Source organism: Hyperoodon ampullatus (assembly GCF_949752795.1).
Source record: "Hyperoodon ampullatus genome assembly, chromosome: 5".
Classification (NCBI taxonomy): domain Eukaryota; kingdom Metazoa; phylum Chordata; class Mammalia; order Artiodactyla; family Ziphiidae; genus Hyperoodon; species Hyperoodon ampullatus.
The window spans coordinates 45710784-45734846 of record NC_136918.1 but is presented as its reverse complement, the minus strand read 5'-3'; the positions used below and the strand labels follow the sequence as shown (position 1 = coordinate 45734846).

At 35.0% G+C, this 24063-nt stretch overlaps 1 protein-coding gene across 2 annotated transcripts in view; it reads left to right on the top strand.

Moving 5' to 3' along the window:
- Window positions 1-24063, top strand: part of VPS8 (VPS8 subunit of CORVET complex) — a gene marked incomplete at its 5' end in the record, with an annotated part of 289040 nt that overhangs the window by 91923 nt on the left and 173054 nt on the right. For both annotated transcript variants that reach the window (XM_079705530.1, XM_079705529.1), the window contains 4 exons: window positions 1800-1846; window positions 11310-11532; window positions 14677-14766; window positions 17328-17379. In XM_079705530.1, coding sequence (XP_079561656.1) covers window positions 1800-1846; window positions 11310-11532; window positions 14677-14766; window positions 17328-17379 — 412 coding nt within the window. The remainder of the gene's footprint in view (window positions 1-1799; window positions 1847-11309; window positions 11533-14676; window positions 14767-17327; window positions 17380-24063) is intronic.

Below are 24063 nucleotides of genomic sequence, written 5' to 3'. Positions count from 1 at the left end.
TTGGACACATCTTTTGGGGGCTTTATCAGGAGGTCTTATTTTGCCTGTTAAGCAAAGCACTGGTAAACACTGTTAACTGTTTCTGGAATTTTTTTCTTTCAAGTGCTCCAGGAGTATCCTTTTTTCAGGATCACCTTTTGTGTTAATTTCTTGGCCTGATTATTCCCGTACTAAGGAGATAGTGTAAATTCAAATCCCAAATCCACCTGTGGGCAGGATCTTGATTATAGATTCTTGGAGAGTACAGATTTATCCCCACTGAGTCCAGGCAGAGACAGACAACCTTTCTTGTTAGCTTCCTATGCATATGGGCAGGTTTTTTTGTTTTTTGTTTTTTCTAATTGCCTTTCACTAAGGAGGCACCTTTCAAGAATCCTGTTTTTAGGAGGATCTTTGCTTTAATTCCTTATGTTGCAAGAATTAAGGCCTCAGTTTGTTTCTGGCATTAAAACCCAAGCTCTTATATGAACAACAAATTTATAATACAGTCTCAGTGATGGCTCAGGGCTTATTGCTTTAGTTTGCAGTGCCTTTTTCAATTTTAAACCCTGGATATTGCCCCTAGTTTTGGGGGAGCTCAGCTGTGTATTTTAAAGAGTGTTTGTTAAATTTTCTCAGTATTTCTAAAAAGTTTTTTTCTCTGCAGATTATTTGTCCCTCTATATGTATTCTTATTCAGGGTTGAGACTTAACACAGCTCTAACTTTTCAAATCTATGGTTTTAGTTCCTGTTTTTGAAGAATCTAAGTAAGATTATAAATGTAGTCATGAGGAATATTGATAAGTAAAGGAAGCAGGATGGATGGGGCAGGGTTAGCCTTTTAGGATTATAGGTCCTTCTGCTTACTTCTCTCTCAGATAATAGTGGTTCCTCAGGTTTTGTTCTTTTTGTCAAAGAAGTGTTAGCATGTGGTATTCTCTTTCACATAATGTCTTCTCCCTCCTGATGGGATATTCTTCTGTCCAGAACCTAAGCCTTCCAGGATTTTTAAAAGGAAACCATTGCTCTTCAGCTAGCAGAAAATGAAAGAGTACTGCTGAAATCTAATGCTTGGGTACTTGACAAGTTCTAGTCATAATAAGCTACTGCTCCTCCCTCAAAGTGTTTCTCTTGAAAAAGACCAAAATTATGGGTTGCCATTCATTTGATATGAGTCTATACATGATGAATTTAAAACAGTCAAAATGTTATGAAACTGAGAAATTAATTAACCTTAAAATAGCTGGTTTGGAGGATTGTGACAAAATATGGACAACCTGAATCACCTGAGCCGCCAATGGGACCAACTATATTATATTATCAATTGATATATTTTCTTTGCAGATTTTCTTTACAAAGCTGTGAGATAAATACATTTTTTTCACGTAATGTTTCTTATAATGTTGTAAACTCTTTATAAACTTGTAATATCTACATAATATTTTATTTAAATAGCAAATTTACTTAACTGTTTTCCCATGTTGTATATTTAATTTCAATGTCTTCCTCCCTTCCCCCTCCTTCTCTTCTTTCTTCTATTATAGAGCTGCAGTGAATACCTTAATGCATTAAATTTTTTTTCTTACTAAATGTATTTAGGATAAATTTCCAGATAGAATTACTGGGTAAAAGTGTTTTCACATTTTTAAGGCTTTTGACACAGAGTGCCAGATTGCTTACCAAAAGTATGGTACAAGTTATATTCTCCCAACAATCTAACAGTATCTGAAGCAGGCTACTTTCATTATGTGTTGTGTCTAACCAGGGGGCCATTGGACAGAGATGTGGTGCTGATGCTTTCTTTACGGTTTCTCTACAGGATATGGTGCCCGTCATAGTTGATTACTGCCTTCTGCTGCAGCGAAAGTGAGTATACATTGCCTGTCAGGTTCAATTATTTTGAGTCCAAGTTGCCTCTTGCTTATATTATAGCAATAATTTACTACTATGAATTCTATGAATTTGACTCAATAGGTTATTTTAAAAAATGAATTTACAGAAATTTGATTCTTTAAGAATTTTCAGTCCATTTACCTAATAAAATTAACTTGTCCAATATAGATGTATCATCTGTGTATTTATGTGGCAGTATAGTGGAGGTGAAGAACATAGCAAAAGAGCAATACTTAATCACTTAAAGATCTTAAAAGTGTATGATTCATGCATTATATATATATGCTCTTTTATGAACCATCACTAAAACAGTATTTCATACCACTCAAAAAAAGGAAAGATTTATTGTGCTTCTTTTTTAAGAACCTCTTTGTTTAAAGGAAATCACTTTAAATAAACTCTTGATTAGGATCTGTTCATTTAAATAGTAACTACATAAATTAACCAACCTGTGCTAGTTCATAATTTTTCACACTTACAATAATAGTTAGCTTCCTACATGCCAGGTATTGTTCTAAGCACTTTAATTTATCTATTTTTTATAACAACTTATTTAATTTTTATAACAGTGAGGTAGGTATTATTGTTATCTTCATTTTGCATAGGAGGTTCAAGAGGCAGTATGCGATTAAGTAACTTGCCAAAACTTGCTCACACTTTTTTTGAGGAGCAAAGGTGGGATTCTAATGCAGGCAGCCTAGTTCTTGGGTTCTTGCTCGTAACTACCAGCTTGTACTGCTTTTTCAGTGGTGAACAGCTGTGAGGATCCAGTGCAGATACTCCCCAAACCCTCTACAACACTGTCTTGACTCCTGAATTTATGTATATTCAGGTTGCCTAAATCATATAAGGTTGGATCATACTTAGAAAGTATCAGTGAAGGTTATCAAGAGGGCAGTTATTTGCTGTGTCAGACCTTCAGTTAAATCACAAAGAGCTCTAGCTTCTGTTTACTTAGGGCTCAGATTCATTCCAGTGTTTTAGCTATAGTGTTACATGTAATTATCCAGTGAAATATGTTGTCTTCATGGTTAGGATGTAGTTGAAAACATGGTTTTATGTTACACATTGTCTTCTTTTTTTTTTTTTTTTTTGGTACGTGGGCCTCTTACTGTTGTGGCCGCTCCCGTTGCAGAGCACAAGCTCTGGACGCACAGGCTCAGCGGCCATGGCTCACGGGCCCAGCCGCTCCGCGGCATGTGGCATCTTCCCAGACCGGGGCACAAACCCCTGTCCCCTGCATCGGCAGGCGGACTCTCAACCACTGCGCCACCAGGGAAGCCCCACATTGTCTTCTTTATGAGTGCCCAAGGAAGAAATTTCTCTCAGGTGTTAGTACCAGAAATACTTTTGCATCTTCTGAACAGCTAATTCACTTTTAGCTGATGGACAGTGAATTGTATAGCTAATTATTGTTTCCTAGGGAGCTAAGAGCCATGGTATACTAACCTCACCCTAGTTCTTAACTTAGTTTTCTCTTCAGCTCATGTTTTACACTTACACTTCCTTGTTTTTTGTCTTATATTTTTTAAAGCAGCCTCAATAGTTTATGGGTCAGTTTTACATATTTTATTTCATTTAAACCTCATAATTACAGTGTAAGAGAGGTAAAGTTATCTTCATTTTCAGATGAGGAAATTGAGATGTAGTGGTATTTCTAATACTAATAAGTGCTGGGACCAACCTAAATCTTCAAATTAAGATAATATAAATGAGATAAAATAAAATATCTAAGAGATTAAATTTGGTTTAGAGTAAGAAGGCATATCTTTATAAAACAGATTATTTCTACCTAAATGGTACCTGGCACAAAGTAGCCTGATGGTTGAATTAATGAAGTAATTCTGCCTCTTGGTTTGCAGGGTGACTTGTGATCATTAACTTGAAATCTTGAATACTCTCACAGTGAGATAAAGTTGAAATGACCTGAGCAGTTGTAAGATGGATTATATAGGGAAAAAGAAAAAAAAAAAAAGGGGGTTTTTTCTTTCAGAAATATTTTCTATTATTCCCAAAAATGTTCCAGAGCTAAATTTTTCTTTTCTTATATGACTTGAAAAGGAAATATTTCCAACTTTATTTAATCTATTGACTGGCTGAGAATGCAGTAATTTCTTTATTAAATCAGAGCATCCAACATAGAAGACAAGATCTAGTCTAGATTATCACCAAATTAGAATCTATTATTTCTTCATTTTTATCAGTTTCTTTCTTTCCTTTAATTTTTCCTGACTCCTTAGCATGTTTTCTTCTGGGCTGTGTCTGAAATGAGTACAGTATTTGTTTTGGAGATCTCAGAAATACCGGCAGTCATAGTATATTCCTGACTGCCGAGGGGAAGGGAGATCTCAAGGGTCCTATTCTGAGCTCTTCTTGGTCCTCTTCTCCTTCCTCCATCCAGTCATACACACGCACTCCTAGATCCAGGATTGGATATTTTTCCTGGACCATAGTGCAAATAGTATGGCTTCCTTCTCTCTTGACTGTTTCTGAAGGCTGAAGACCAGATTGTATTAGATCCTGCTTCTGCTTAGGAGAAGTTCCAGCATGTGTGTTCTTACTCTCTTTCCCCTCCTGGTCTCTTTCCCCACTTTTTCTACTCTCTGGGTTCCAGTAGGGGCAGAAGGGACAGGGTAGTGTCCTCAGCAGTGTAAGAAAGTTTGAGGCTGTGGAACTAGGCATTGGGTCACATGCTCCCTTTTGTGTTCTAGATTCTGTGCTCTTGTGCTTGCTTACTTCTCATCATACTGGCTTTTCTTTTTCATCATAATGTTAGGAATCTGTATATGGGCCTGAGCTTATGAGTAAAGAGGTCAAATAAGCCATTTGATCAACTTTGATTCTTTGTGTCTAGGTCATCTTTCAATTTCCTTCCATTGCAAACGTGCAATGATTAAAGATTTATTAGATATAAAAATTCTGTGTTTCATAAATGCTTCAGTGTAATCACACTTAAAAATAGAGTTAAATTTTTTCTTAGAGTTTCCATAGATAATAAGATTAAAAATGATCAATTCCCTAGACTCAATTGAAGCAGAGGGATTTAAAAATTATGTAACTTCATTCCAGTATGATATCTTTCTCCCTAAACTGGATACTCTCTTTATGCCATTTTCTTTGACATTTGGTTCCATTTGCATCTAGAATCTTCTCTTCTACACTCCCAAATTTTCAAAATATTTGTGATGTTGAGATTGCTTTTAAGAATGCTCAGATTGTGCATAACACAGATACCGTCTTAAAAAAAAAAAGATTTACCTGGAACAAAATGTAGAGCATAAACAAAGATAAAAACTTAGAAAATATGAGAGGAAAATAGAAAAGAAGCTTCAACATATACCTGACCATTGTTCCAAAATTAAAGACTAGAGAACATGGCTAATAATTTTCCTGAATTAAAGGAAGACAGAAATTATCAGAAAGAAAACTCTTGGTGCACAGCAGAACAAATCATAACAAGCCTACACCTATGAGTTTGATTATACTAAGAGTGACAGTGGCATAGCATTGCATACTGCACTGAGCGTCTCACATAGGAGTTCTGCTTCTAGCAATGGCAATGAGGACAGCTGGGAAATCTGGATAATTTGTTAACAAAATTTATATGAAAGCATCAGAGAGCTACCAAGCGGATGAGGATCTGTGGTACCAAGATCCAGGCAGAGGAGAGAGGCACAGAAGCTGGCTCTTCCTGTTGAGATAATTGCCAACTCTGAAAAATGGCAGCTGAGGGGTTGAGAAGCTGAGCAAAACTTTAGAGCAATTTGTGATGTTGCTGCAGTTGAGTTCAAGGATCACACAAAAAGAGGGGTGCTAAATATTCCAGGCTTTTGTTGAGCTATGAAGAGCTACACCCTAAGAATAATGCTGAATTAGAACACTTGTAGGTTCATCATGGTTAAACTGCTGAAAACTAAAGAAAAAAAAAATCTTTAATGTCATTATGAAAGAAAAAAAACCCTTCAAAATAGTAACAATTAACCTTACAGCTTACTTCTAAACAGAAATAATGGAACCAAAGACAGCAGAATTGTGAAAGGACAGAAAGAAAACATCTATTAATATAGAATTCTATATACAACAAAAATACCTTTTGAAAATGAAAGTGATATAGAAATATATTCTAAGAAACACAAACTGAGAGAATTCATCATTAGCAGACCTGCACTAAAAAAATAACAAAAGCTGTTCTTTAGATAAAAGGAAAATGATTGAGGTGGAAAAGCTAATATGTGGGTAAGTGAATATAGAATATAATCAGTATGTGTGAGGATTGAATAAAACATGAAGAAAAATGAAGAGAAAAATATATGAAAACAATACTACATAATTGGAGAAAGGGGTAAATAAGGTTAAAATGTTCTAAAGTCCTTGCACTGTCTAGAAGGTGGTAAATTTATTAATTTATATTATAATTTAATAGTTTGAAGATGCAGATTGTAATCTCTAAACCCATACTTAGTATATAATAGTAAAAACATATATAACTAACAAGGTAATAAATGGTGTCATGATGAAAAATACAATTTAAAAAAGTCAAAAGGAGCAAAAGGAATTAAGAATAGTTAAGACAAGGAGAAAGATAATAAATGATAAATTTAAAAATATATCAGTAATTACATTAAATAGCAAACAACTAAAACAAACAAACAAAACATAATCTAGTACTCAGCCAATTTCAAGTAACTTCTTCCACTTCTAGGGTGGTCACTTAGACACTCAATACTGCCCTCCAGATACCTTTTATATTAATATTTTCTGATTGAGTACATTGGTTTTATAGTCAGTCCTCTTATTTTCATATATTATACTGTCTCTTATGAGGGTTAAATTATAAACACAGTACATACTCTGAAATTAATTTTAACTCAATACCACAACCATTATTATACTATGATCACTGTTACCTCTGTATCATAAGTTATAGAATTTCATACTCAGCAGTAATATTATGTTACTAGGATATATATGTATTTCCATTCATATGTAAGAATTCTTTTATAATGTAAAATCCTTTTTACTGTGGCAGGAACCACACTGCTTTTTCTCTGTAGGGCATACTGATCAGTGTGTAATGGACATCTTTTTCGGTTAAAATTTGGCTTTATTATCTTTCTGTGAATCTTTTAAAATCAGAAATGATAGGAAATTCTGTTTCTGAAGATCTACCTTTATTTTCATAATTTGGTTTCTGCTCACACAATTTCATTTCAATTTGATAGTGCATATATATTTTTTCAGTACTAGAAAAAGATATAAAATATCTCAAGGGTTTTTGTAGGATATTTAATGATTTGTCATTTTGCTTATACAACAGTAGCCATAATTTCAGTTTATTTTGAAAATAGGTCCAGAGTTTACTTGAACTATAATCATAATTTTGAACATTGTTTAAAAATAAGTGCTTAAATAAATGCTATGTTATTATGTGTGAATTATATCTCAAAGACATTATAAAACAATATAGGTGCTGTATGTAGATGATCTTGACCACTTCAAGCTTATATCACTGTAAGCAGATATCCAAAAAGAAGCCATTATTCAGATAACTTGAATTATATATAAATCTGAACCAAAAAATATTTCTCTTAAATCTAAAGTGAACCTGAAGTGGCTTTTTGATAGCCAGAGTATTTGTTTAACCTTGTTGTTCAACATCAGGATTATTATTGTGAAACAGAAAGATTTTAATGATCAGCCATGGTTGAGGAACTTAATGTTTTGAGTTTTCTCATCATTTTCTTGGTAACTGCAAGTTAAAATTCTAAACTTCAAAGCTAGGTGAAAAATGGGGCCATGCCTTTTTTATTTTGTCTAACTGCTATATGGAGATTATAATTCACGTACCATAAAATTCACCATTTTAAAGAGTATGGTAGTTTTCAGTATATTCACAGAGTTTAATTAAGCCATGTCTTTTTAAAGGAAATATTTACAAACTGATACTTGTATCAGGAAACAGAGCATTTTGAACATAATTTCCTGAAGATCATTTGAACTTTTTTTTTTTGAGCAGTGAAATAACTTTCATTTTGCATACAATTCAGCATCTATGATAGTAGCCAGACATGTAACAGGTTCTCAATAAACTTTAGTTAAATAAGTGAAATTTGGTAAAAAAAAAAAAAGTGGATTGTCTCTAAAGTTCATATTTTCCAGGTCTTATGGAGCCCTTTTTTTAAAAAAAACTTTTTATTTTATATTGGAGTTCAGGTGATTAAAAATGTTATGTTAGTTTCAGGTGTATTTACATCTTTTCATATGTATTTACATGTATCTATTCTTTTGAACTTTGTTTTTAATTTTATAAATAAAGAGGCCAGCCGAAATCAACTTTGGATTTATTAAATCCCACTTATATGTAGAGGGGGGTTGTTTATTTGGTTCTGGTTATATATTTAGTGTATTCTGGCAAGTGTTAGGATTGATGCTCTTGCTCCCTTCACACAGTCTCTGAATTTGTAATGATCTCGTAATCAAAGCTGAGTTCTTCACATTTTATAATTGTAAAATTGATAGTGCAAAAAGTGAATTTGGTCATTTTTTCTATCAATTTGAAGTTATGTATGATAAACTCCAAATAATGTCTTTAATATGAGTATTAATATAAAGTGAAGTTATGTAGAAGACCTTTTTGTTGGCCCTCTGTTACTCAGAATGGATTTTTCTATTATACTGGTTATAAGGAGGCTAAGCTTGAAGCGATAAACATCGGTTTTGACATGAGCTGTTCCAGGAAACAAGGTCAGCACCCTGGAGTATAATGCCTAAGTACAGAAAGAAACACAAGAGCCAAAACCTTTTTTTTTTTAATGTACTTTTCTTTTTCCCTCCTTCTCTGATGATCTAATAAATATTTTCCCAGAATGACGAGAATATGTCTTAAAATTTTGTTTTATTTTTATTTTAAGGTAGAGATGCAGATAGGAGTTGCTGAGTTATATTTTTCTTGCTTCTTTATTATAGCCTCTTACTGGTTAAGAAAGAAGCATATAGTTTTGCCATTAATCTTACCAGCATTGCATGCTGTAGTTTGTCACAGGAGTGTCTTTTTTTTTTCTTTTTTTTCTTTTTTTTGCATTACGTGGGCTTCTCACTGCTGTGGCCTCTCCCGTTGCGGAGCACAGGTTCCGGACGCGCAGGCCCAGCAGCCATGGCTCACGGGCCTAGCGCTCTGTGGCATGTGGGATCTTCCCAGACTGGGGCACAAACCCGTGTCCCCTGCATCGGCAGGCGGACTCTCAACCGCTGCGCCACCAGGGAAGCCCCACAGGAGTGTCTTGTTTGTCAACTTTTATGCTCTCTTTACTGAATTTGTAGCTTTTTAGTTTTCCTCCCCAGGGCTTTTTGTGCTGAACTGAAATATATAATTATCTTTCCTAGCATGTTTTTAACAACACATTACAGAGCGCAAGAGCTAGCAAATATGACATTTTCTTTAAGTTCATAAGAGTTACTTTGTTACTCTTATTTTATCTTTCTTACAGTAGGCCTTCATTAATCTCAGTTCCTTTTGCTTGGCTAGTAATTGGTAATCACAAAAATGTAACGGACTGTCAGGCTTCCCTGGTGGCGCAGTGGTTGAGAGTCCGCCTGCCGATGTAGGGGACACGGGTTCGTGCCCCGGTCTGGGAAGATCCCACATGCTGCGGAGTGGCTGGGCCTGTGAGCCGTGACTGCTGAGCCTGTGCATCCGGAGCCTGTGCTCCACAACGGGAGAGGCCACAACAGTGAGAGGCCCGCGTACCACAAAAAAAAAAAAAAAAAAAAAAAAAGTAATGGACTGTTGATTAAAATGAAACTAACATGAAAAATACTCTGATAAATATAAAGCAAGGGGGAAAATGCTGCAATAATTATACTTGTGGATATGAGAAAAAAATAAATGGATATGGATTTCCCCCCAGGATATTGCAAATACTGTTTATTGAAAAGCAACATGGGGTCTATGCAGTTGTAGCCAGTCCGTTTATCATTGGTCCCTCTTCCAGGAATTCAGATGAGGCAAGACCCCATCCCATTGCTTTCAGAGTCTTCCTTGTCCTTTTTGTGGAACTTGTCATGAAAGATCACACCTGTGGATGAACCATCTACCACTTTTCACAATTGACATGATGCACATATATAGAGGTTATACATTTAGCAAATAAATAATCAGCTAATCCTAACAGGTAAATAGAATTAGCACAGTTTTTGTATTTGAAAAAAAGAATTAATGAATCAGTGAATGATATAAGTCAATACACTGTATAAATGGAAACATGGAAAACATTTAATTTTGCCAGTCATCAAAGAATTGAAAACAGTGATGTTGTTTAATTTATACATTAAACTATATGGGAAAAAGCTAAAGACAGTTGTCTGTTGAAACTGTTGAAATTATACATTACTGATGGCTGTGTAAATTGGTGCTATGATGATTTTTGAAGATAATTTAGTAATACATTTTAAGTGCCACAACATTTTTTGTATCTTTTGACTTTAAATAAATTTCTAAAAGTAGAATGACTAAGGAATTAAGCCCCCAAATGGAAAGACTATATGTAGATGTTCATTGTAGCCTCACTCATAATAGTGAAATAGTGGAAATAAGTGATACATTACAGGAATAGTTAAATAAATTCTTATGTTTCAGCATATTGAAACATTGTGGTTAGACAAAATGGTAATTTTAAAGAGTTAAGTAGCAGCTTAGGACAATGCTTATATAATATTGGGTGAAAACAAATTCAGATTATGTCTATGGTGAATAGAACTCTAAAATTACTTCTGGACTCTTTGCAGAAGAAATACAAAATAAATAAAACACAGTTATTGAGTGTGGTAGCATTTGATTAATTACAGTTTTTTTGTTTCTGCAATAAAATAGTTTTCAGACATATTTTAAAAACATTGAACATTTTCTTCTTCCACTCCCATCAATAATCACTACCTAAACCTTTTGGGAAGCAAGGGGCAAGAACTAGATAAAGAAGCAGATTGGCCTTGCAGATCAGATGGGAATATTTAGGTACCAGGAAAGAGGAAAGGCTAAATTGTGAATAGTCCATTTAATTTTTTTTTTTACTTCATCATAGTCTCCGTACTACCTGCTCCCATATCAATGTTGTCTTTAAGAAGCAGTGTGCCATAATAGATTCAGCACAGGGTTTAGGTCAGAAGGCTGATGCAAATTCTGAATCTATCACTTGTTAGCTAACTGATTTTCAGCAAATAATTTAACTTATTCAACATTTTTTATTTGTAAAAAGTATTGGGTGAATTAAGATAGTATATATAAGAGATTTTTCAAAATATAAAGCTCTTTGCAAATAGTTACTATTTTTAATAAACTTGCATGTAAGTTGAAATAGGAAAAAGATGAGATATACTTAGTAGACTGAACTTAATGGATGTTTGGAATGTTCCTAAAAGTATTTTTCCCCGTTTGTTGCAGGGATCTTTTATTTAGCCAGGTGTATGACAAATTAAGTGAGAATTCAGTGGCCAAAGGAGTGTTTTTGGAGTGCCTTGAACCATATATTTTAAGTGATAAATTGGTGGGGATCACACCCCAGGTAATGAAAGACTTGATTGTTCATTTCCAAGATAAAAAATTGATGGAAAATGTGGAAGCCCTCATTGTACATATGGATATCACCAGCCTAGATATTCAGCAGGTGAGTTTACAGGCAGTCTACTAATTTATGGAATAAACATCATTCCTTTATTGAATATGTTTACCCGACTCATCGGGCCTTCCTCTGTCTTTCATCAACCCTAATTATTTTTTAGCACTTTTTGGTAAGAGGTCTCATAAACTTATATTTGTCAGTATATTTCTTAGGAGTGTTCTTTACTTAAAGCTAGATTAGGAACTCCTGCAAGCCCGTAGTCTTCGGTTTCCTTTGACATCCCCCAGAGCTCTTAGCATAGGGTTTATATTTGGTAGTTGCTCAGTAAATGCTTATTGCCCTATCCTTCTTCACCAGTTGGTTTGTTCACTACTACAATTTTCATCCTGCAAGTGAATTTCAACTATAAGCACTTCCACGTGAAAAATAGAATATTTTTACTTTTAAGAGTATGATGCCATTTTTTTGAAAAGCTAGTTTATATGTTCAGAGTTGATAACTTTCATACATTAAGTTTTGAAATGCAGAGCATAGTATAAGAAACAAACTTCAGGACATCTTAGCATGATCAGCCAGCTCATTGATAATATACCTCCAGTATATCTGAGGTCTCCACAATAAGTTTTAAGTCCTTAATTGAGGAGCAATATGTATCTGACCTAAGACACTTCACTCTTAACTCTTCATTTAACTCTTCAGTCCTAATGCTGAGCAAAGGCACAAAGGTACCAAGGTGCTGAGCCCTATTGAGCTAAAGTACGGTGGCGTACAAACTTAGAAGGACTAAAGGTTTTTTGTTTGTTTGTTTGTTTTTAATGTGCAAACTCACATGGAAATGAAGGGTTTGGAAAATGTTTATTGTTTTCTTTATGGAAGTTCTTTATGAATGGCTGTAAGTTTGCAAAGGCCAGGTCCTCTTTACATATGCCTTTCTGTCATGTGGGTAATTTGGCGTAATCTTCATGTCTGACAATAGGTCTGATGATGGGAGAACATGTTATCAATCTAGCTTTATTTACCTATCACTGATATAAGAGAAATTTCTAATTTCTTCTCCTTCCAACATTTTTAGCTTTTTCTCCAACACTAGGTAAATATTCTCTGCTCTTTTTCATGTTAAAACAACAGTTTAAACAATCTCCCCGTCAGATTCCCTTCTCTCCCTATCAAGCCTTCCCCTCCTTCCCCTTTGGTTACTGCCATATCACATTTCCCACTTGCAGCCAGATCCCTCCCTCCTTTCTTCCTTCCTTCCTTCCTCCACCCCTTTCCCTCTTTCTTTCCCACATTTCTTGAAAGCATTCTCTAGGTTGCCTCTTCCATTTCATTCACATCCTAATAATTCTTCAGCTTTACTTTCACTAGAGTCTGTAATGACCTCCAATGCTTTAGTGACCCTGGTGGACAAGGCTTATCGTAAGGCTTACATTAGCAAAAAAAAGTTTGACAATAAACAGACAAACAAGTAAACAAGCCAGAAATATTGAAAACAAGTATTATGTTAAAAGTCAAACAGGCAGTATGATAGAGAATAAGAGGCTATCTTAGATGGGTCAGTTATAGAAAACCAAGAAAGTAACATTGAGTCTGATCAAATCTGGAATCTGAATGACAAGAAGGAATCAGTAGTGCAAAAATCTTGGAGGAGAAGATTGTTACAGGTAAAAACAACAGCTAATGGAAAAAAAAAAAAGATATGCCTTGGGTGCTAAAAGTTACAGATAAAAGGCAAACAGAGCTTGCTTGAAAGAGAGAGATAGCCCTTTCAGGGCAAGGTACAGATTTTTCCTTTTTATTCTGTGTGCTATGGGAGATCATTAAAAGGTTTTAAGGGAGATCACTCTGATTTGCCTATAGATAACAGAATGAGGGGTGGGGGCCAAGTACAGAAGAAGCAAGGAGATTGGTTAAGAGCTGGTCCAGGAGGTAGTCCTGGTCAAAGATGATAGTGGTGAGATGGAGAGAGATGGCCTGACTTTGGATACATTTTGGAGGTAGAACTGATTTGCTGATGAATTGGACCTAAAGGTGTGGAAAGAGAGAATTTAAGGCTGTTGCCTAATTTTTGGGCTTGAAAAACAGGGTGGATAGTGATTCCTTTACGAAGATTGGAAGACTGGGGTAGGTCTAAGTTTGGGAGACAAAATCAGGAGTTGTATTTTGCCATTTTATTTTGATAGCTACTAGGCATTCAGGTGAAGATATCAAGTCAATGGTTGGCTATATGGGTCAGAGGAGAGGTTAGGGCTGAAGCTGTAAAGAGATGTATGATCATGGCACTGGCTGAGAGGGCGGAAAGTGAGAAAAGAGAAGAGGTCCCAGAACATGTCGTTGTCTAGAAGGACTCTCCCGTGACACCTCACTTCCATTTTCCCTCAGACTAGTAGTTTGTTTTCCCTTTGGCTATTCCTTATCATTCTCCTTTGTTGACCTCTACTCTTCCACTTCAGCCTTCTCCTGTCACTCAGTAGTATAATATAGCTCTCGTAGGAACAGTATATAGGGTACTCTATACTTAAGTCATCTCTATTCCTCATCCTTACTGCTCCGTCTGCCTGCAGAGCCCCTAGTTTCCACATCAGCTTTTGGCTCACATACATGTATCCGTTAGGTCCTAACTTAAATATTGCTCCCTCAGGGATGACCTGAATACTCCAGACCAAGTCAAGTTCCTTTATAAGACTTACCACATTTGTAAATGAACTATTTGTGTAATTGAGTATCTTCCCCAAGTCATAATTCACGCACCATTTTGTGCCCCTTCTTTTGGTGAGTGTCCAGGATGAATGGAAGTTCTGTCAGGGTAGAGAATAGGTCTGGGTTTGTTCTACCTATCACTTTATCCCCAGTGCCTAGGAGAGGACCTGAATATAGATGTTCAGTAAATATTTGTAGAACTAGTGACCAAAGGTAAGATGGATATGGAAAGGGGGAAGATAGAGAAGAAATAAAATCAGACATTGGAGGATGTTTAAAAGTAGCTATTGTACTGTTGAAAGTAACATTGAACCTACAACAGCTCTTACCCTGGCATTGTGTTTGAGTACTTGAATTTCAGTTTTTTTCAGAGAAGGAATAAGAAAAATTAGGAAAGAGAATTTAAGATCTTCCCCATTCTTAAAGCTTTGAGGAAAGTAATTGGTGAGATTTGCTCAATTGTGTGGACCAAGCAACTTTTCCTTTTTACAGGTAGTTCTCATGTGTTGGGAAAATCGGCTGTACGATGCTATGATTTATGTCTACAACAGAGGCATGAATGAATTTATTAGTCCAATGGAGGTAAGATACGTTCTAACTTATATGCATATTTAACACAGTCTATTAATGTTTTTTCACTTCTCCATTTGCTTTGAATAGTTTGTTTTCATCCAATCACTTTAAAATTTCTTGTAGATTTATTAGACTTGCACCCATTGTTGTTTAGGACTTTAGATAGTCTTTAGTTTTATACCTTCTACTATTGTTTTCTTTTTTATCTGCATAAGTAGGTATTTAAATCCCAGGGAACAATAGATAAAATTAAAAGCCCATTAGACTTTAAGATTTTTTCTATAAAATTGTGATATTATTATAGCTTTTCCAAAAGGTATAAGAAATTCATTATATATATTTACTGTATAGAGTAATGGTACTATTGAGTAATATTCTTTTGTAGATATATTCTTCTAGGGAAAGGTCCTGAAAATGGTGGGAGGTCATGATTTGCCAATTGCTAATTTGTTGCTTTTCCTACTTCAGAATTTTTTAGCATTCATTATAATTTCTTATTCTCCTTACCATTAGAAGAGAGTATCTAAAAAGCATTTGGGCTTATTTTAAAAAGAACCAAACCCATCTTCATCTTGTTATTTCCCTTAAATTTATAGACAGAATTATGGGTTATGGATTGTGGATGCATGTCGTGCCCTGCCAGCCCATTGCTTTATTACAGTGACTTCATTACCTGGATCAGAAGACCCAGGCTTCTCCTGAAGGCATCCAGTCAACTTTTTTGCATATTTAGTGGACATCCAAAACCATGTTCAGTATTAAGTCAGCAGTCATTCTATGATATTTCAGTCTCCTTTAAATATCTTTAGCTTGGTAGGTGAATAGCCCTCTAATTCATAACTCCTTCAGTTTTGGCTGTACTTCTTGCCTCTTGGTCATTTTCCAAATGAGTGCCACAGCCCTCCCCACTGGTTTTGACCTTGACTGTCTGTATTTCAGATAAGTATTTTTAACATTTGCACACCTCTTAGCTGACTCTTCAGTGAGGTCCATGACCTGCGCACATGCAAAAATGTTCTCCATCCCACTATTAAACCACAATTAGGAAGAATTAATGCAGTTTCTAGTTTCTCTCAAAATAATCTGTGAAAACAGATTCTTATTTGATGCATTCTATGTTGAAGAAAATGGTTTTGGGGTTTTTGTTATTGTTGCTTTTGAAGTTTTTGTTTTGTGTGGATTTTTTATTCCTCAAAATCTGGTTTGCATTTATAGCTATGCATCTCAGATGGAACACTTTTCTATTGACGTTGCCTTGTTTTGTGTTGAGTAGTTTTCAAGTTAATGACTTTCAGCAGGAGCTTGGTATTTGTTATTAAATAGTCATTTGGAGATTTTAGCAGTGGGAAGTTAGATGCATCCTGTGATTGCCCTTTTATAATTCTCTGCCTATAAAAGAGATCACTGTTCAGTGTTTAAAGTTTAGTTATTTCAGTTTAAAGAGATTTAAACTGAAAATCACAGTGATTTACCAGTGATCCTACTAAAACAGTTCATGTCCACATTTAGTCATTTCAGTTTAAGGTCCAAATTAAAAGAATCTGAAAAAGAATAGATATATGTATAACTAAATCTTTTTGCTGTATACCTGAAACTAACACAACATTGTAAATCAACTATACTCCAATATAAAATAAAAATTTAAAAAAAAGAGGAACTGTAGTGCCTTTTGAAATTTTCTAGATTTTCTAGAATGAAAGGCAGTGTCATCATACTTGAGATGACTACCATAGTTTCTGAAATCTTTAATTCTAGTTTTGGCTGCTTCTGAGTGCCTTGTGTTGGGAGGAAAAACTTTTCCTCTACCACCTGAAACCCGAATTGTGGGGAGAGGGCTGCGAATGAACTGACAACAGGAGAAAAGACAAGGTTTATTCACAGTTGTACTGGGAGCACGCAGAAATGAATAAATCACTGAACAACCAGAGAAGTAAAGGTTTATATACCAGTTTAACGAAATTTGGGGTGTGAGGGAGGGATTTAGGTTTTCCTTGGAAAATATGAATAGTTTTATTGAGCTTTTTGTTGCTAATGCACAGCTGGCTTTGCACCACCTCCCAGTGCTAAGGGTCAATCTTCTCCTAAATAGGAAGCTCCATCCCAGGAAGGCCAACATAGTTTTGCCATTAATCTTGTGTTTTCAGGGGCTCTGCTTACATTTAGGTATTTGTTTCTATGACTGCTGACTGTTCACATGTTTTCAGCTTAAAGTAATCTTACCCTTTTGGTGGGCTATTAATCCCTTGACTTGCTTACTATTTTTTAAAGAATAAAGCATTTTTAGGAACTTAAGGATATCTTATATTAGAAATAATGATCTTAGCAAGGACCTTCTTCTAACTGGTATTTATTAAATGGTTTCTTTCAGTGAGGAATATAACAATAATGATTTCCCAGTGATCCTACGAAAACAGTTCATGTCCACATTAAGAGTTTTTATATTTAATCTTAATAGCAAGTGACTATCTAATTCAATCAGAGAAAGGTGATTAATAGCATAAGATTTAGATTATTTTTTAAAATATTTTTTTAGGATGATGTTGATTGTTTTCCTATTAATTTTTATGCAGAAACTTTTCAGGGTCATTGCACCTCCTTTGAATGCAGGAAAGACGCTAACAGGTATTAATTTTCTAAGCCTTAATTTTTTTCTCTTTAAAAATATTATTTAGATAACAAAATTCACCAATTTTATGCGTATAGTGTGAACTTTGATAATCGTACATGATCATGTAACCACCACCATAATCAAAGTTTAGAAGGAGCAATATAGTTCCTTCACACTGAAAAGTTTCCTCCTGTCCCTTGTACTCTAACCTTTCCCCACAGTCCCATCTCCAGGCAATCACTGATCTACTTTCCTTTACTGCTATTCATGTAAGTAGAATCATACACTATGTAATCTTGATCTTGGTGTTTTATTTCTTTCACTTAGCTTAATGTTTTTAAAATTCATCTATGTCGTTGCATATATTATTTTGTTCCCTTTAATTGCTGAATGGTATTCCATGGGTTGGATATACTGTTATTTGTTTATCTGTTAACCAGTTGAAGGACATTCGAGTTGCTTCTGGATTGGAGTTATTATAAGTAATGCTGCTACGTTTGCGAATGAGTTTTGTTATGTTTTTAATTAAACTTTTTATTATGAGGAAATTGTAGATTCACATGCAGCTGTATGAAATGACACAAGAGATCCAGTGTACTCTTTACCCATTTTCCCTCAGTGATAACATCTTGCAAACCTAAAGCACAATATCACAACCAGATATTCACATTGATAAAGTCACGATACAGAACAGTTTCATCACCACAGGTATTCTTATGTTGTCCTTATCCTCCATCTCTGACCCCTAGCTATGAATAAGTTTCTGTGTGGGCATATGTGTTCATTCTTCTTGGTCAACTACCTAGAATGGAATGGATGGATTGTATGGTAAATGTATGTTTTACTTTCTAAGGTACTACTATTTGGTTTTTCAAAATGGCTGTACCATTTTGCATTCCCATCAGCAATATATGAGAGTTCTGATAGCTCCATATCCTTGCAGGCACTTGGTACTGTCCATCTTTTTACGTCTTTGAAAATTTTTATCCATTCTAGTGGGTGGATAATGGTATCACATTGTGATTTAAATTTTAATTTTTCTGGTGGTTAGTGATGTTCAGCATCTTTTCATGTGCTCTTGCCCATTCACGTATCTTTTTTGCGAATCATCTGTTTAAATCTTTTAGCACTTTTTAGAAGGGTAGGGAAGAGATGTTATTTGACTTCATGTTATTGAGTTCTAGACATGTGAACTCCCCACCAGAGCCTGTAAGAGTTCTTTATGTAGTCTGGATACAAGACATTTTAAAATATGTGTTTCGCAAAAATTTTCTCCCAGTCCGTTGCTTACCGTTTTGTTTTTTTAACCATGTTTTTCAAAGAACAAAAGTTTTTAATCTTCATGAGGTCCATTTTATTTATTTTTTCTTCAGTAGTTTTAGACCTTTGATGTTCTGGTTAAGAAATCTTTGTCCAACTCAACATCATAAAGATTTTATCCTTTGTTTTCTTCTAGTTTTAACACTTGTATTTAGATTTATAATCCATTTTGAGTTAATTTTCATATATGATGCAAGGTCAAGTTCAGGAACTTTTCCCTGTACAGTTATCAGTTCCTTTATCATTTTTTGAAAAGATTATCTTGTTTCTATTGAATTACCTGTACACCTTTTTTGTAAAAAAAATTTTTGCTAAAAATTGATTTTTGCAAAAATCAACTGACCATATAAGTATAGGTCTATTTCTGTGCTCTCTGCCATGTTCCATTGGTCTATATGTCTATACTTATGCCAATAATATACTGTCTTCGTTGTAACTTTGTATTAAGTCCTGAAATCAGGTACCTTAAGTCTTTCAACTTTGTTTTTTTTTTTTTTTTCAAAATTGGTTTAGCTAGTCTATGTCCTTTGCCTTTCTGTATGAACTTTAAAATCAACTCAGCAGTTTTTTTTAAAAAGCTTATTTGAATTTTGTTTGGGATTGTGTTGATTCTATAGGTTAATTTGGGGGGATTGCTATCTTAATGCAGAGTCTTCTAATCTATGAATATGATATATTTTCCATTTATTTTGGTCTTTTAAAATCAGTTTGCTTTCTCAACTTCTGCAGAAAGACAGCTGGGATTTTGATAAGGATTGCTTTGAATTGATAGATCAATTTGGGGAGTGTTGCTATCTTAGCATTATTACATCTTCCAGTCCGTGAACAGAGTATATCTTTCCATTTATTTGGTTTTGTTTAATTTCTTTCAGCAATGTTTTTGCAGTTTTCAGTGTACAAGTCATATACTTCTTTTGCTGAATCTATTCCTAGTTTATTCAGTTTGATGCTATTATAAATGGATTTTTTTTAAAAATTGCTTTTCAGAATGTTCATTGGTGGTGTATAAGAATAAAATTTTGTTGTTGTTTTAATGTCCGCACCATGCAACTTGTGGGATCTTAGTTCCCTGACCAGGGGTTTGAACCTGGGCTCTGGCAGTGAGTGCTGAGTCCTAATCACTGGGCTGCCAGGGAATTCCCAATAAAATTGATTTTTATATTGATCTTGTATCCTGCATCCTTGCTGAATTCATTCATTAGTTCTAATTTTTTTGATGGATTCTTTAGAATTTTCTCATGTATAAGATCATGTCATCTGTAAATAGTGTTAGTTTTACTTCTTCCTTTCTAATCTGAATTTCTTTTATTTTTCTTCCCTAATTGGCCTGGATAGAACCTCCAATACAGTGTTGAACAGAATTGGCAAGAGTGGACATCCTTATCTTTTTTCTTTTCTCCTAAGGGGAAAGCATTCAGTTTTTCACCATTAAATATGACATTAACTGTGGGTTTTTCATACATGGCTTTATTTTGAGAAAGTTGCCTTCTGTTCTTAGTTTGTTAAGTATTTTTAACATGGAAGGGTTGGATTTTATCAAATGCTTTTTTATGCATCTATTAACATAATCTTGTTTATTTTATTGATACGGTTTATAAGCTTGATTGATTTTTGATTTCTGTTAAGTCAGTCTTACATTCTTGGAATAAATCCCACTTGGTCACGGGGTATAATCTTTTTTATATGTTGTTGGGTTGAGTTTGCTAATATTTGTTTTGAGAATTTTTTATGGCTATCTTCATAAAGGATATTCTATAGTTTTATTTTCTTTTCATATCTTTTTTTTTTTTTGGTCTTGGTATCAAGTATACTTGGTATACTTGCCTCACGGAATGAGTTGGGAAGTGTTCACTCTTCTGTCTTTTGGAAGAGGTTTTGAAGGATTGGTATTAATTCTTTAAATATACAGTAGAATTCATTAATGAAGCCATGTGAGCCAGGGATATTCTTTGTTTGAAGTTTTCAAATTACTAGTTCAGTGTCTGCTTGTTAAATCTATTCAGATTATCCATTTCTTCTTGAGTCAGTTTTGGTAGTTTGCGGATTTCCAGGAATTTGTCCATTTAATCTGTTGTCTAATTTGTTGGCATATAGTGTTTATGGTATTCTCTTATAATTCCTCTTATTTTTATAAGGTCTATAGTGATGTCTCTTATTACTAATTTTCGTAATTTGAGTCTTCTCTCTTCTTTTCATGGTCTGTCTAGCTAACGGTTTGTCAATTTTACTGTTTTTTTCAAAGAACCAATTCTGATTTTATTGATATTCTTTATTTTTCTTTCCTCTTTCATTTATTTCTGCTTAGTCTTATTACTTCCTTCATCTTGCTTTGGGTTTTTTTTGTTGTTGTTGTCATTTTTTTTTTGAGTTTCTTGAGGTGAAAGTCTAGACTATTGATTTGAAATCTTTCCTCTTTATTAAAATAGGTGTTTACAGCTACAGATATCTCTCTAAGCAATGCTTTAGCTGCGTCCCATAAGTTGTGGTATGTTGTGTCTTCATTTATCTCAAAGTATTTTCTAATTTCCCTTGTGATATTGGTTATTTAGAAGTATGCTGTTTAATTCCCACATATTTGTGAATTTCTCACATTTCCTTCTGATACTGATTTCTAATTTCATTCCATTACAGTTAGAGAACATACTTTGTATGGTTTCTGGTTTTTTTAATTTATTGAAACTTATAGCCTAATATAAAGCCTATTCTGGAGAATATTCCAAGTGCATTTGAAAATAATGTGTTGAATGTGTTTTGTTGTTGAGTGGAGTGTTCTATAGATGTCTTCTAAGTTTAGTTGGCTTATAGTTTCATTCAAAACTTCTCTTTCCTGTTCCTATTCTGCTAATTGTTCTATCCATTATTGAAAGAGGAGTATTGAAGCATCTAAATGTTATTGTTGAAATGTTTATTTCTAACTCTAGGTCTGTCAGCTTTTGCTTCATTTTATTTTGGGGTTTCTAATGCTCTGGCAGACAGTTTACAATTCTGCCTTATTAGCCTTTACTTCCTGCTTATGCAGATCCTCAAAGTCAGCCATAGGTTGTAGGCCTTTACAGGTCTTTTCTGTGTATGTCCACAGCTCTGTACATGCACATGTCTTTCTAGAGTTCCAGAAATATGTTGGAGCTTTTGAAAGCCTCTGTAGACCTCTCATTCTCCAGTTTTTCCTTTTAAGGTTTTTGGTGGGTCTCTAGTCTCTTCTGGAGGCACTGCCTCTGGCACCTGTAAAGTTAAATAATGTGCCTTGGGGATAGTGCTGTTTGCTTAGAGTAGGCTCTGAGTCAGGACAAAAAAAAAGACAAGCCCTGAGAATGGAGCTGTTGAGTGAGCTGCCAGATAGGTTAGTAGGTAGTGACAGTTCTCTTAAGGATGGGCTTTTGGGGAGCTCCAAACCCATTTGGCTCCCTGGAGTGGTTGCTAGGTTGCTTGTTTTCACAGCTACCATAGCTGCAAGGCGGTTGGTTTCAAAGCTATGGTGAAGCTGGGGGAAGGGGGATGGGACTAGGTAAAGTTAAGCCACCATGAAGCTCACAGTTCTTACTGAGATTCAGGCATTTTTCTTGAATAAACATTCCGTGGATTATTTCAAGCCTTCAGTTAATTTCAAGAGTTCTGAAAAAGTTGATTTTGACTGTTTCTGCCAGTCTTCTCTTTGCTTTCATGGAGGAGCAGATTATTAAAGGTTCTTCCTCCAGCATCTCATAGGTCAGTCCCTCTGGGTTTTGGTTTTGTTTGGTTTGCTCTTTTTCCCTCTCTGTTGTTCTCCTTGGATGATTTCTATTGCTTTACTTTCAGGTTCACGCTTTGATGTAAACTCAGCTGTTAAATACACTCAGTGCATTTTTATCTCCCACAATTGTATTTTTCCATTCTGTAATTTTTATTTGGTTTTTTTTTATTGTTTCTGTTTCTTTCCCGCATCTCTTCATTTATCTGTTCAAATTTTCGTGCATTGAAACATGATTTGTTTCATTGAGGATAAATATAATAGTTGATTTAAAATTCTTATCAGTTCTAACATTTTGTTCATTTCAGGATTGGACTTGATTTTCTTTTCTCATAAGAAAAATATGTTTTATTTTCTTGTTCCTTCACATGTTGGATAATTTTAGATTGTATCCTGGATATTTGAATGTTACATTATGGAGATTCTGGGTTCTGTTATTTTTCTTCACTGAGAATTTTTTCTCTTTATTTTATCAGGTAATTTTCTTGGCTGGGCTTGAATTGCAGACTCTATTGTAGCTTTCCATTGTATCTCCAGTCTCTTCTCAAAAGGTCCTTTGTCTTTAGCTGGTCTGCTTTGATTCTGTCCCACGTGTGTGGCTTAGGGATCAGTCAGTGATGAAGGTAGTCAAGTGTGAGGATCCTCCTTCTGGCTTTCTTTTTGCAAGATTCTGCCAGTCTGTTTACTGTTCACATGTCCTGCTTTCTCTATTTCCCCAACCAGAAAAATTGCTGGTTTTCCCATGTGAGCCCCCAGCTGCTGCTGTGCTTGCCACACAGACTGTACTTAGTCACAGGCTGAAAGCCTGTGATGGTAATTTACTTGTATACCTCCCTGTCTCCTCTCCTCTGAGCACATGAACTCCACACCAGAGCCTGTCTGCTTCTCTTCACACTTCAGGACCTTCAGGGAGAGAACTCCAGTCATGGTTCTGACTTTTTCTGTATGGCTGAGCTGCTTTGACTGTTGTTTGTACATGCTGGTTTAGGGATCAGTCACGGATGTGGGTAGATAGTTTGGAGATCCCCTCTTTGACTCTTTCCCTTTTGGACTTCCCCTAGTCTCTTCCACATTCATGGTTTCCTGGCTTCACTTTTCTGGTCCCCTATGCCAGAAAGATTAGGAGTTCTCCATCCCCCACCGCCTCTGTGTGAAGTTACTTGTGTGGCTGCCAGTCTGTCCTCTTCCCAGTGAGTGTGAACTCCCTGCCAGACTTGTTTACTTCTATTCCCTCCTCAGTAGCTTCAGGTAGCATTTTGTATTATGTCCAGGTTTTATAGGGTTTTTTTTCTGTAAGGACAAGAGCACGGAGGATAATTTGGTAGAGTCTTAGTCCCTCTTTAGTCTTAGTCAGTTTTCAGTTGCCCTGAAACTAATCCTTTTGAAACAAACTTGAAAATTTTCTTCCACATAATATATATAACAGAAGTTAAAGTAGACTATTAAGAACTCCAACCAACAAGGACCTACTTTAAAAAAAAAAAAAAAAAGACTATTAAGAATTCCAAATGGAGTGGATGAGCTTTTGCAACAGAAAATTGTCTAAAAAAAGATTTTGGGGAGAGAAAAGTAGAAAGGGGGTCAGGAAAATTAAATACTGTGTCAATTCAGTATATATTTACCAAGCACTTCCATGTTCCAGATGCTGTGC